Genomic DNA, 13,382 nt, shown 5'->3' with positions numbered 1-13,382 from the left:
TCTTTGCAAGTTCCAAACCAGTAAAGGGTCTTCTGGGAGATGGCACCTTCCAGGGGCTGTTTCTAATGGAGGCAGTGACTGGGCTTCATCAGAGGTCAGTGGGACCTTCAGAGCCCTTCAGCTCTTCAATGGACTGAACTTGCAATGTAGCAGCTGTGAAATGCAGTTGAAAATCCATTTAATAAGCAGAATGATGCCAACTGTCCTCTGCTGGGAAATTAGAAGAGGGAAACTGCCTTGTTTAGGTGGACAGAAAGTCACAGAGTCATAGAGATCCCAGGTTGGAAGGGACCTCTACGTCCTTTGGAAGGGTTGGAAGATCATCTGGCCCAGCCTTTCATGGGAAGGGGAGCCTAGATGAGATTATCTAGCACCGTGTCCAATTGCATCATCCCCAAGGGCATTTAGCTTGAGAGGTGCTTGCCCATCTCTCTGACCTTTCCATGCCTTTCTCTTCCTCAGCGTCACTTCTGTGTCTTCGCTCTCTGCATCCCTGGTCGCGATGCCTTGTCCAGGATCTACAGCACCATTTTAACGCAGCACCTGACGAGTGGGAATTTTTCAGGGGCCGTGCAAAAATCTGCTCAGCAGCTGATTGCCCTTGCCCTGGGACTGCATCAGAAAGTAGCTGCTACTTTCCTGCCAACGGCTATCAAGTTCCACTACATTTTCAACCTGAGAGACTTCTCCAATATCTTCCAAGTAAGTGCAGTTGCTGTCCTGTGACACTTGGAGCTTGTCCTGATGCTGTGGGACACTGTGGACCTGTGTTCCTCTGGCCCAGCTAGCCTTGCTGAGCAAAGCGCAATCTCCCACCTAGCAGTGACACAGTATGTGTGTCCCCCAAGGAAAGGGGATGACCTTGGACCATCCCCTAATTTGATTTGATTTTGGATGGATTCCAGAGCCATCACCCGGGACTTAGAGTAACATAGAAGCTCATTTACTTTGCAGCCTCCTGTGGTCAACGGGGTGGGATGAGCAGTTCCAGAAGGAGGTGCAGGTTTTGGGTGGGTTGAAACGCCCTTTGGCTGTGGAAGGAACCAACAGAAGGGAGCTCTGGGCTCCTGACTTCAGCACTTAAGCAACTGTTGGTGAGTGTCATGGAGCTGGGCTTGTCTTGGTGAGTCTCAGCCCCACGTGTATAAACGTGTAGATTAGCGGCGCTGTTCCACCACACAGGGAAATAATTTTATTGCACTGAAGTGTGGTAGGTAGCGGCTTAGTGGGCTACTGGCCCTGAAAATAGGAGAGCAGTAACTGGCTCAACTCAGCTGGTTGGCCTATAGTGCTGTGTCTTCTTAGCTCCTCAATGGTCAAGTACTCAGCATGGGCTTGGAGGGTGGCGTTGGAAGAGTTCATAAATAATGAAGAGTTGATAAATAAATCAAAACCAGCTCTGACTTAATTGCTGAAACTGAATTACCACTGGAGCCAGTTCTATACCAAGGGGATTTAGAAATGCTTTCTTCAACAGTGGGGAGAGTTGTTTTTTTTTTTTTTTCTTTTTTCCCCTGGAAATTTCATGCTTTGAAGCAGTAGGTATTGCTGCTCAAAGAGCCGTTCAGAATTTAAGGCTGATTAATAAAGTTTGAGAAAGTTCTTAGTCAAGAGGTTAGAAACACCATAACCTGGTGTAAAACCCCAGTTTGTAATTTGTTACCTTCCTTATTAAAATGTCTGTTTTACACGGTAGGTGCTTGAAAGTTCAGTGCCTTGTGTTCTGGTCCGTCAGACAAGGGTTGAAGTAATGACAGGCAATGGGAAATCCAAGAACAGGACTTTGAAAAAGTTAATAACTCCATTGTGTCGAGAAGGAATCAGACCTGTCACTTGTGCTCAGCTAAACATCGGCAGCCTTTGACGTTAGATGTGGGTCATGTTAAATCCTGACTTCTAGTTAATCTGTGCTTTGAAAGGCAGAGAGAGAAAAGGAGCATTTCAACTGGAAGCTTTAATTTTAACTGTAGCCTTCTTGAAAGGTGCTAAGGTTGTGGGATATTAGAAAATGTCCTGCCAGATCTTGGTGCTGGCCCAGAGGGTAGGAGCAGTGACAGGAGCTCAGATGGCTTTTCGTTTATCACATGGCTTGCAGGAGTAGGGGAGTCTGTCTCCTGGGTCTCGTGTTTTTTAAATTGTGGTTCAATTTTTCTTGAAATCCTTTTTTACCTTTTCCTGCTTGTTCCTGATTATTTCCTTACCTTAAATATTCTGAGGGTTTTCAGAGCTCCTGGTTTCCTGTTTAGCTCTGCTGGAGCACTTTATTTTTATTATTTTTTTTTTCTCCCTGAAATTGAGTGTGAAAGAAGCTCCAGAGCCTGGGAATGCATTTCCATGTGTTGCATCCATTATATCTTCATAAATTCATAATTTAGCTTGAGGTCTTTTGTCTAACCCCCTGTTCAAGCAGTGCCAACTTCAAAGTTAGGTCAGGCTGATCAGACAAGTTGTGAGTGTTTCCAAGGCTGGAGTTCCCATAGCCTCTCTGGCCTTTTGGCATTGCTAAATCCACTCTGTGGTGAAGTTTATATATTTTTATTTCACCAAGAATTTCCCTTGCTGCAATTTGTGTTTGTTGCCTCTTGCCCCTTTGCTATGCACATCCCAAATAAAACCCCTAAATTGCTCGCTCTCCTCTATAACTCCCCATTAGGTAGCTGCAGACAGCAGTGAGATTCCTTCCTCCCCTGGGCTGAACAAACCCGTTTCTCTCAGCCTTCCCTTGCATGTCTTGGGCTCCACTGTTTTATGATCCTGGTGGTCTCCATTGAACTCGCTCCCGTACATTAACATCTGTCTTGTCCTGGGGGACCCAAAAGTGGATAGAACCTCACACAGCGTTTCTCTCCAGCCTTTCAAGGTCTCTCCCTTTGGTGCCGTAACCTCTCTGCTTGGTCAGTGTCACCTGCAGAGCTGCTGAGAGTGCGCTGCCAATGTCATGGAGGAAGAAATTAAACAGCGTTGACCTGGTACCAACCCCTGAGGAGCACTGCTGGTAGTTGGCCTCAAGTTAGACCTTTGAGCCTGGCTGACCAGCCAGTTCCACACCCACCTTGCGGTCTACACCTCCGACCCATGACCCGTGATGTGGTGCTATTTGGAAAAAAAAAAAAAAAGAGGGGGAAAAAATAAATAGGAGGACCCCCCCTCAACACCCCCCCCCTCCCCCCCCAGTGAGGGCCATCTGAGTTTCCTTAGCCTGTGGGAAGGTGGAGGAAAGGTGGAGGTAAGGCTTGTAAGTCAGCGCATAGTGCCTTTTCCAAACTCCTTTTAATCCCAGACAAACAATCAAACACCAAGTGCGTAATAGCTGCATATATAAAAGGCACTTGGGGTTTGCTGTTTTACCAGCTATTCTGTAATTATACAAGCAGCCAGTGATAATTGTTAAAGGCACAAACCGTATGCAACCTGCAGCGGTAGAGGAGACGAGCCCTGGGCTTGCTGCCGCCGTACTGTGATGCTGCTGGCTCTGCACAGGTCGCTAACGATGGCTCCCTCTGCAATCTGCCCAGCGGCGCTGTCATTATCATACAATATTAGATATTAATGCTGTACCTAAACGTTTAAGTAGGACTTTACAATCCCAGCTTGATTTCCTTTGTCAAAACTGCCTGACATCTTTTATGACAAGGATCCCTGTGCTAATTGTCTCATTACAAAACACTCCGAGAACCTGTGTCTTAATTACTGCAGCTAATGAAGAATGAGTTAATTTTGAGCTGGTATGTACATGAATGTTGCACAAAACAAGGAAGACCGCCCCAAAACAAGTCAGCAGTAACTCCTTTCAGCAGACAGACAGGGATGCTTATTGCCTTCTTGTTTTTCCTTCTGCACCCAATACCCATCGCCACCCGACCCGAGCTGATCAGGCTGGTGGCTGTGTTGCTTGGTGCAAGGGTTCAGCTGAAGGTGACTCCAGCAGGTTTTCACTCCGAATGTTGACAAAACACCAGGGAGGTTTGTCTGGACAAAAATAGGTGTTGGTGAAACCAAAGGGAAAAATCGCAGCCTATATACCCAGCGACAGGAGACCGGGGCACGCAGCAGCAGGCTGGCTTTGTCAAGCACTGTTCATGTTTGTCCAGACTAATTGGTATGATCACCTCTGGGGATCTGAGCATCTTCAGTGGGACTTCTTTGTGCCTGACTAGTTATGTCCTCACCCTCAGCTTTGGTTCAGGCCGTTATGTAGGAACTAGCTGGTGTCTCCAGGGCAGTATGTGCAGGGGCTGGCTCCCCAGAGGGGCACACGAGTCTCCAGGGAGGGAGGGACTGCCAGGAGGGCTGTGGATGAAGAAAGGGAGCCAAGGTGAGAAGGAAGCCAGCACTGGACACAGTTTCTCTGATAAGTGCGCAAGCACATTCAGATCCCTGCTGACCTGGAAACCCACTAGGGTCTGGATTGAGCGATGCTCCTTCCTGATTTTGAAAAAGAACAACCAGGACCCTCAAAAATTGGTGATTATCTTCAACCCCCTGGGCTAATGGGCTGCTTTTGAATGCTTACAGAAGGCTCAGTAAGTACAGTGTAAAATCTAGCTGTAATAAACCAGCTTAAATTTGCTGTCACATCTCACTGGAAATGGTTAGGGTGAAAGAAGGATGGAAACCACAGTCCAGGTAAGAAGGGGCTGGAGTAAGTCTAGGCAAGATCTGCAGGAATGGCAGCCCTGGCTCCTTGTCTTTGGACTATATCACTTGCTGTTAGTGATGGTACTGTTGCAGGGGCAAGGTCACCCTTCAGTCCTTTATAGTCCTTCAGGCTCATCGGAAGGTGCTGTTACTTTCCTGTTGTAGCAGGTCCCATCTATGGTTAAAGTCTGACACTACTTCTCCTTGCATTCCTATGGCACCTTTTCATGCCTCTAGGTCCCACCATGCACTGCAGAGTTAAATTGATTGGTACGCCTCAGGCAATTTACCCTTGATTAAAGAAGACAGGTCTCTGCAGTGACAGAGTTGTGGATTATGCTTTTTAAAAATATATTCCCTGCTGGCTCACACCAGAGAAAGCCCTGTTGCTGTCTGTCTTTCCATCTGAAAGGGTTACCATGGTATTATGCTCTAAATTATATCTGTCATCTCTGTAAAATAATAATCATAGACTCAGCAGGGTTGTATTTTGCTTTTTATTCCCCTTTCTAACAAGATTGCCAAGCAACATGTCACATGAAGATCTGTGCGGTTGTTTGGCATGACTTAGCCTTGGGCTTGGTCGGGATCTGGTTACTTGAGCTGGCCTGGTTTTAGACCTTCCCCCTTCTGCTGTCTTACCATCCCTGCTATTTATTTTCCTAATGGAGGTCCAGATGCCAGCGGCTGGTTATGGGCTGCTCCATCACACGCAGCAGGCGCAGCATTCTGCAGGGCTGGTGGGGTGGCTGGAGCCCCTCATCAATCCCCTCTGATGAGCATGTTTTAAAATAGGTGCAATACTTTTAAATAGCACTCCGGGTTCCTGGCCCACGCACTGCTGATAGAAATGCTGTGTTTGTCACTGTTTCCATGTCACCGCTGTCCTCAAAGTGCTGAGGCTGCTCCAGGAGCCCCAAGAGTAACGCCAGGAAGGAGGAGAGCCAAGTGCGTAGTCCAACAGTGCAGGACACCCGGGAAGGGGTTGCTGCACTGCACAAGTTATTATTTTAAATGTTATTTAGACTGCAAAGAAAGCAATTTATTTTTCTTACCTTTTTATGCCCAGGAGACTTTCTGTTCTGTCACCTGATCACCCCGTTGCGGGAGCACGTTAACTTGCTCTTCGCACTCGCCGTGCACCTTCCCTGGGGCTGGTGTGTAGGGCAGGCTGGGCTGTGCACCCCGGTGCTGCCCTCAGCACCAGCAGGGAGCCAGCCTGCTGGCAGGGAGCCTGGCGGGGTGCAACGCTTCAGAAGTGGAAATAATTATCAGCTTAGCAAGCCTGGTGTCCAGAATTCACATTATGTTGCTTCAGACCTTGGTTGCTGGATGGGTGTTACGGTTTTGCAGGTTTTGCCAAAATGGCTTGAATGTGTCTAGTGCTTTTTATTTATTTTTTTAAATCCAAATATTCAGCTTCTCTCTACACGTAGGTTTTATTGTGTTCTAGGTAGCAGCATGCAAAGCCTTTGACTATCCATGATTGTCCTGTATGTGCAGAGACCTTTTTAGTTCCTGTTTTGTCTATTTATATGCAATATATTTCCATGTAGAGATGGAGTATGCATTTCTTCCATGTGTTCCCCTAAAGGCATATTAGGGTACAAAGAAACAATTAAATATCTCTCTCCACTGGACTATCTGACCATTTGACTTTGAATATTTTCTTTGAAGACCTACTCTATTACTAAAAATCATGTGGCTGTGCGATGTAGGACTCAAAGATACTGCGGGCAGTACCAGTGCTGCGCATCTCGCTATAGAAGGATGAGCGATCCTTTTACTTGTGAGTGGCTCCAAATGAAATCTCGAGCACCTGAAACTTCCAGATGAAGAAAATGGTATTGCATAAAAGCTGGTGTCTTGTGGAAATCTTCCAAGGCTTTGTGAGGAACCAATGCTTGGGGAGGTGGGGATAAAACTCTGGCGAACTGGTGTGTGCGATGTGGCTCTTGGAGACAGTTCCTGGTCAGAGGGTTGCAATAACCTGCTGTGTGTAATGCTGTGAGCTAAGGCTCCTTCATGGAGCTGTGGTGGGAACTGCCCCCCTGGCCAGGGCTGCTGGCCACCCAGCCTGCTGACGTCGTGAAGTGTGAGCTGACGGGTACTTGTCACTGTCTGCAGGGTTCTGATGGGTGGCAGAAATACCTCCCAGGCTTCCCCAGCACAGCTGTGGTGGGTGCAGGGCACGTGAGATCCTGCTGGGAGGGGACAGGCACCCTGGCAGGCGGATGGGGTCATGGGTGCTCCTCGGTCCTTTGTTTCATGGAGATCATGGGAAAATTGCCCGGCTGAGCTCAGGTCCTGCCTTGTCAGACCTGTGACAGCCTGTCTCCGCCGGCACGTTGATGCGTGGCGACAACACAGCAGACAAGTCTTGCTGGGACAATTAGCATATTCCCCATTTCCGTGCCAAATATCATCATCTCCTGGGGTGATTATTAAGCTGCTGAGGAGCCTGTCACTCAGGATTACCTGGTAATAAATCTTGATCTGATGAATCTCAGCCAGAGTGTGGTGGTTCCCTGCAGCCCGGTGGCGATGCCCTGGCACCCCAATGGGCACGGCTGTGCCTCTCAGCCAAAGCCTTTGCTGGCATGTCACTATCTTATCGACGTCATGACATTTGACATCATTGTGTAGAGAAGCCTTGGTGTGGCAGAGTTCCGACCTTTCTGGTGAGGGGGAGAAGCTGAAAGATTTGGCTGAAATACAACCTGAGGACTCAAGAGCCAAATGGATAAAACTTGCATTGATGTGACAAAGGGCAAGGTGCTATCTGTTTTCTTTTTTAGTGTTGGCACCACATCCATCAGAGGTGCAGTGACCCATGGCCGTGATTCCTCTGTGCATCCCAGCCATAGACGCAGTGGCTGGAAGAGCAGCCTCACAGGCAGAGCATCCCCGTCGCTTGCTGGGGACACAGCTGGTGTGCTCACAGAGGAGCGTGATAGCTCTGCTGAGAGGAGTGTGCAGGTCAGGTTTGCAGAGTGAGGAAAAGGGAGATGTGCAGGTGTTAAGCTAATAAACTGATTACAGATTCCTGAAGTGTGGGTTTTCCTCCCTCTGAGGTAGCCTTACACATGCTTGCATCAAGAACACAACTTTTGCGGCTCAGGGTGTCTTTAGAGTGACTGATTTAGTTTTTTAAAATCTTAGGTATTTTAAATCAATTTAGGACCTGATGGGTTTCACCTTTCTCTCTTCAAGTTGTCAGCTCTTCTTGCTATTTTTTTTTCTGAAATAAATGCAATAACAATTTGGCAGCTGTAATGACAAATGTGAAACCCAAACAGTTTGAGCAATGATCCATAGAGCTGAGAGGGACTGCTTTACATTGCTTTTAATACATTTTATATTTTACGTATAAATAATTAGATGTTAGGAATAAAAGCTATTTAATTCATACCATTGAAAACCCTGTGTGCTGTTAATAGGCTTAGTTATAGGCGACATCTCTTTGAAATATAATTCTTTTATGCATTTTAATAGAGTTCATGATAAACATACTGTGATAAACAGACAGCAACTAGTATTTCCTGCAGGCAGAATGCGCCTAATTAAAATTTATTTATTTTTTTTAAAAAAAATATCACCACCACTAAAATTTCCAAACTCTTTTTTTTTTTTTTTTTTTTTTTTTTTTTCTTGACAAAGCACCCGTGGCATGGTGTTGGGATGTAAAAAAGCCACACTGTGTGCTCTTTGCTGCTGAGGTCAGGACCAGCAGCCCAGCCAGGCTGCACTGGGGATGCTGTTTAGGGTATCGAAACAAGTATAACAAATACAAACTGCTTTGGGAGACAGGGGGTGACGGAGGGCATGTCCTCCAGGGACTGTTCAGTAGGGGCTTGTTCGGAGGGGCAGTTGCAGGTTGTTGTAATGACTCTGCATATTGTGATTTGGCTCTTTCCTAAGCGTGGCAGCCTGGATGCTGGGGTGAGGTTGGTTCCTTGGGGTCATGATGGGGTTCACTGACTGTCTCTGCTCTCCATAGGGCCTTCTGTTCTCTACCCCTGAATGTCTGAAGCAACCCCAAGACCTAGTGAAACTCTACCTGCATGAGTCAAACCGGGTGTACCGGGATAAGATGGTTGAAGAAAATGATTACGGTACCTTTGATAAAATCCAGCTGGAGATGGTGAAGAAATTCTATGATGTAAGTGTTGAGGTTCCTAACTCTGCTTTCCCAATGAACTTTTCTCCTGTAAGCATGTACATCATTATCAAAGTTTGACCCAGTGTCTGCTCATCTCTTGCTTGCCTGGAGGGCAGTGCTCTTAATGGGAGCCCAGGAGCAAAATCTGTCATCTGCATCCTGGGCTGCTGCTGCTGTGACAGGGGTGAATGATGCACTCCAGAAGGGCAATGGGGAGAGGCGATTTGGCATCTGTGGATTAATTAAATTCCTTTAAGTGCTTTAAGTCTCGTGGCAAAAGCAGGAGAAGGATCAGATCCCTGGTCTTGATGGGAGCACAGTGACATGCAGGCACAAATCCCTAGTGCTTTCCCTTTTTCCAAAGTTTCTTTCGAGTGAAAGCTCCAGACCTGCTTCCCTTCGGGCCGGCATCACCCAGCTGTGCTGCCATGTGAATCACACAAGCCTCGCTGAAGCGATAAGCGGTGCAGACAGCAGACTTTCCTCCAGGTTTATCACTGTCCATGCAACAGGCTAATGCTATGGCTCTTGCCGTGGGGCTTTTCTTGTGGCCACGTTCTCTTATGGTAATGAGTTGAGTTTTTGTGACTTGACAAAAAGTTGTCAGAGCAAAAGAAGTCAGATTTGGGGCTTTCTCCTTTTCCCCTCTTTCCCTTTCACCCTTTTTCCAACATGCGGGTGCAACTATATGGGCATAAAAGGCATTTGCTGGAATGCCATACCTTACTTGAAAAGATGGCAGAGACCTGCAGTGGTTTTTTCCTATGCTTGTTCTACATGTGTGTATATAAATATATATTTTATTATTCTTTTTTGTCCTCTTTGACATTGACAGGACATTGAGGAAACTTTAGAGCAGACCAAGAGAATGAATGTTTATTGCCATTTTGCTAAAGGCATTGGTGAACCCAGTTACAGGCCAGTTCCATCCTGGGAGGAGTTGAACCAGGTCCTTGTGGAAGCCTTGGACAACTACAATGAGGTCAACGCTGCCATGAACCTGGTACTCTTTGAGGATGCCATGTGCCACGTGTAAGGGGATTTTGTGGCTTTGTGGTCTCGTAGCATTTGTCTGTGCAGATTGCTTCTGTGGAGTTTTCTGGAGGGTGTAAGTGTGTGACAGCTGCTGGAGCTGCAGGTGTGCAGAGGCTTCACCTGCCCATGCGGTGTGTCCGGCAGCAGCGCTGCGCTGCTGCTCCAGCTGGTGTTCGGAGGGCAGCTCTGGAGCCGTGAGGTTGCCTGGGGCTGTCAGATGGAGAGGCTGCGTGCTGGGGGTTATTTTAAAGTCCGGTCGCTGTTATGATATCTTTGTCCCTTGATGTTCTGTAGATGGCATGAACATTTATTGTATGTGACAGCGTTCAAGCGCTTTATTGTCTTCACTTGACCGCCAGCTACAGAACTGGTTATACTGGGATTTCCCAAAACACTTTCACAACTGGTTTAGAGCTGTGTTTACACAGGTTCTCAGTGGGATTTTCAAATGTATGTAAAGCAAAATTATGTGCCTTCAGGCTACCAGTTCAAATGGATTGAGGCATTCAACCTGCTTTGATCTTTTGGAAATCCTGCTCGCGTTTTGGTGCCTGGAGAATCTGGATGGATTCCCTCTGGAAATTGGATGTGTGGGACTATATGAAAATAGCAAGCCTCCAGTTGATGATTATGAAGCTATTTACATGCCTGGTATAGATAGCGAGGCGTACCTCCAGCTTTCAAATACGATTTAAAAGCCTGTTGGGAATCCCAGCAGAGACAGACTCATTTCTGGGTGCTGAAATGCAGATCTGGCTTTAGATCCCTTCAGAAGATGGACCTGCCCTGTATATCACAGTTTTAACTGATTTTGTATGAAAACATTGTATCAGGCGTTGCAGATTTGTGACTAAGCTAGAAGGAAGCCGCTGTCCTGCTGCACAGCCATGTGCCTGATTTCAGTTCTTGCTGGACCTGGCAACTTAATGCAGTTACTTTCATGCAAATTTTAAAAAAATAAAAATATAAAGTGCTACTCCTTTTAACTAGCCGTTTAACTGTTTCTGTTCTAAGAGCTCAACAAATTTTTACTTTTGCAGTGTAGTGTGCTGGGGAATGTTTTCCCTTATGGTGTGGGCATTTACTCCTTTGTGCTAGCGAGCCATGTGCCACCTGATGTCCATAGGTGTTTCTGCTTGCATTGCTTGCGGAAAGGTGACGATAACAGTAATCTTGCGCTCCTTTTGCACTTTATATAAATTGGGATTTGCAACAAAACCTGGCACTATCCCTCCAGCTTATATTGTGGATAATCAGGAAAGTGAGGTTTGAGTGTTCAGTATGATTTTCACTGGAGCTGGGTGAATTTCATTCATTGCACTTGGAAATTGCATTTTGCTGCAGCGCAGAACTTATTCCATCTCGAACAGCTTATGAATGTCAGCTCAAATTTGCTGAAAATTTTCAGTTGCAGGGGGGGAAAAAAAAAAAAGAAAAAAAGGAAAAGTCAGGGACTTAATTTATGTTAGGAAATGGGAGATACCTGCCAGTCACCTCCCACCCCAGGGCTCAGTGTGCACATTCAGAAAGCACAGCCCTGGAGAGCACATCGGGGCAGCGACCACAGTGGCATCTTCAGGGAGAGCCTAACTCTCTGAGGAACTCTAAAGATCTCCACACAAACTGGCTTGCTTTTCTGGGTATAATTTCACAATCAGTGGGGAGTCTGCGCATAGATCATAAAATACTTGAGTTGTAATGAAACAGTACAGTATTCCTTGCAGTCTTATTTAAAAATTAATCGGAATACTCTAAGAAAATACTCAGTTGAGTGAATAAAGGCAATGATGTGAAGAGGGGGCGCATCTGAGACACCGGACAGTGAGGGTTTCACAGGTAGGATCCTCTAAACCGCCTCGCTTGGGGTTTTAACATGTGGAGATGTCAGCATTTGCTTAAAGAGAATAAACTGGAAGCAGGCAGAATTCACAGTGTGGCTCACACAGGACAAGTGAACAGATCTGGAAAATAACAGCAAGTTTATTTTGAGAGTGAAAAAAAATCTTAACTCTCAGGTAGTGGTGGTTTGGATAAATAAGAAGCATGGACTGTGTTTTCCAGATGGATTTTATGCCATTCTAGACATATATGAATATGCTTTAAAGCACAGCAGGACTCTTCACCTGAACATGAATCCCAAATGGTTTGTGAAGAGAAAACTTTTACTGGCGAGTTGTATCAGAGCCTTGAATTTTGTTCTGGGTTTTGGCATGGCAATGTAGCGTGCTTTGACCCTTGTCCTCCCCGCAAAGATGTTCGGACATTCACCTTAAAATAGTTCTGTCCAGCAGGACTCGGCAGATGAGAAAAAAATTGGACACAGCCTGAATTGCTACCAAAATATTTTTTCCATCAGCTACGTCCTTTGTATAGGTATCAGCAGAGATGGGGATTGATTGCTGATGTGTCTCTTAGATTGACATTTTTCATCCCATTCAGAATACAATTTCTTAGTGAATAAAATATGTATTGAAAAGCACCAGGCAGAGAAAAAGAAAAATACTCTCGTTAATAAGAGATTTCGTATGCTTCACTTTAGTTGCCGCATCAACCGTATCCTGGAGTCCCCCAGAGGAAACGCTCTCCTGGTTGGTGTGGGTGGGAGTGGCAAGCAGAGCCTGACCAGGCTGGCAGCCTTCATCAGCTCTCTGGAGGTTTTCCAGATCACTTTGCGGAAAGGCTATGGCATCCCTGACCTGAAGGTAGGTGCCTTTTAGGGCTGAGGTGGAAGGGAAGGAAACAAATCGTAGTACTTGCCCTGAAAACTTTTTCTTGTTGCATATCGAGTGATGCTAAAAAGCTCCAGACAGGACATGGGGCTGTGGAGGGGAGTGATGCTTCTCCAAACACCTTGCTGCAGCGTGTCTGCAGGGGGGCACAGGCAGCCCTGCTGTCCCTGCCTGCCCCGGCGGCACCCCAGCCCCAGGCTTCGTTTCAGGCTGGGCTGGGCTAATGAACCCTAACTATTTCTAATTAAACCAAGATGTGGTAGCTAGCTCATCTGTGAGATGCTTGTTGTGGAGTGATTTGGAGGTGGGAAAGGAGCAGGGAAAAGTGGGAGGAGAGTTCCTAAACTGTATCCAGCTCTTCCTCTGCTGCTTTGTGTAAGGGAGGAGGGACTGCCGGGGGTGGATGGTTTGCTATAGGCGACATGTGCCTGTGCTTATATTCATACACAGGCCAGTGAGCTTAGGAGTTATGAATTATCATTTTAAAATACCGCTGCAATGGTTTAAAAGTATTTTAGCTGCTGGGAAAATGATTCTCGTTAGACGTGTTGTAAAAAATCACTTTACTCCGTTCTGCCTGGGAGAGGTGGTGGTCAATGAGCCCTGGGTTCCTTCCCCATCCTGACAACCTGTGCTTGTGTACAAGTTGTTTTCATCGTGTCCCACCATCTTTTGGGTATTTTCAGCTCTCCACTCTGGTCTTCAGCCCTGCTCATGGTGTTTTCTAGCTCCTACCTGCCTGTACATCAAGGAGGCTTGTGCTCCCATCTAGGGATATGGCTTCATACCACCAGAATTAATAAACTTGTTTTTGAAGC

At 46.5% G+C, this 13,382-nt stretch overlaps 1 protein-coding gene across 1 annotated transcript in view; it reads left to right on the top strand.

Annotated features, from left to right (window-relative positions):
* The window catches only part of DNAH9 (dynein axonemal heavy chain 9), a 186,023-nt gene that overhangs the window by 66,328 nt on the left and 106,313 nt on the right, over positions 1-13,382 (top strand). The window contains exons 41-44 of the mRNA XM_055796132.1: positions 463-702; positions 8,639-8,800; positions 9,636-9,832; positions 12,375-12,537. Coding sequence (XP_055652107.1) covers positions 463-702; positions 8,639-8,800; positions 9,636-9,832; positions 12,375-12,537 — 762 coding nt within the window. The remainder of the gene's footprint in view (positions 1-462; positions 703-8,638; positions 8,801-9,635; positions 9,833-12,374; positions 12,538-13,382) is intronic.

The sequence above is a fragment of the Falco peregrinus genome, chromosome 2 (genome assembly GCF_023634155.1).
Source record: "Falco peregrinus isolate bFalPer1 chromosome 2, bFalPer1.pri, whole genome shotgun sequence".
In the NCBI taxonomy this organism is placed as follows: domain Eukaryota; kingdom Metazoa; phylum Chordata; class Aves; order Falconiformes; family Falconidae; genus Falco; species Falco peregrinus.
The sequence above is the reverse complement of the archived record's forward strand: the minus strand, read 5'-3'. Positions and strand labels throughout refer to the sequence as shown.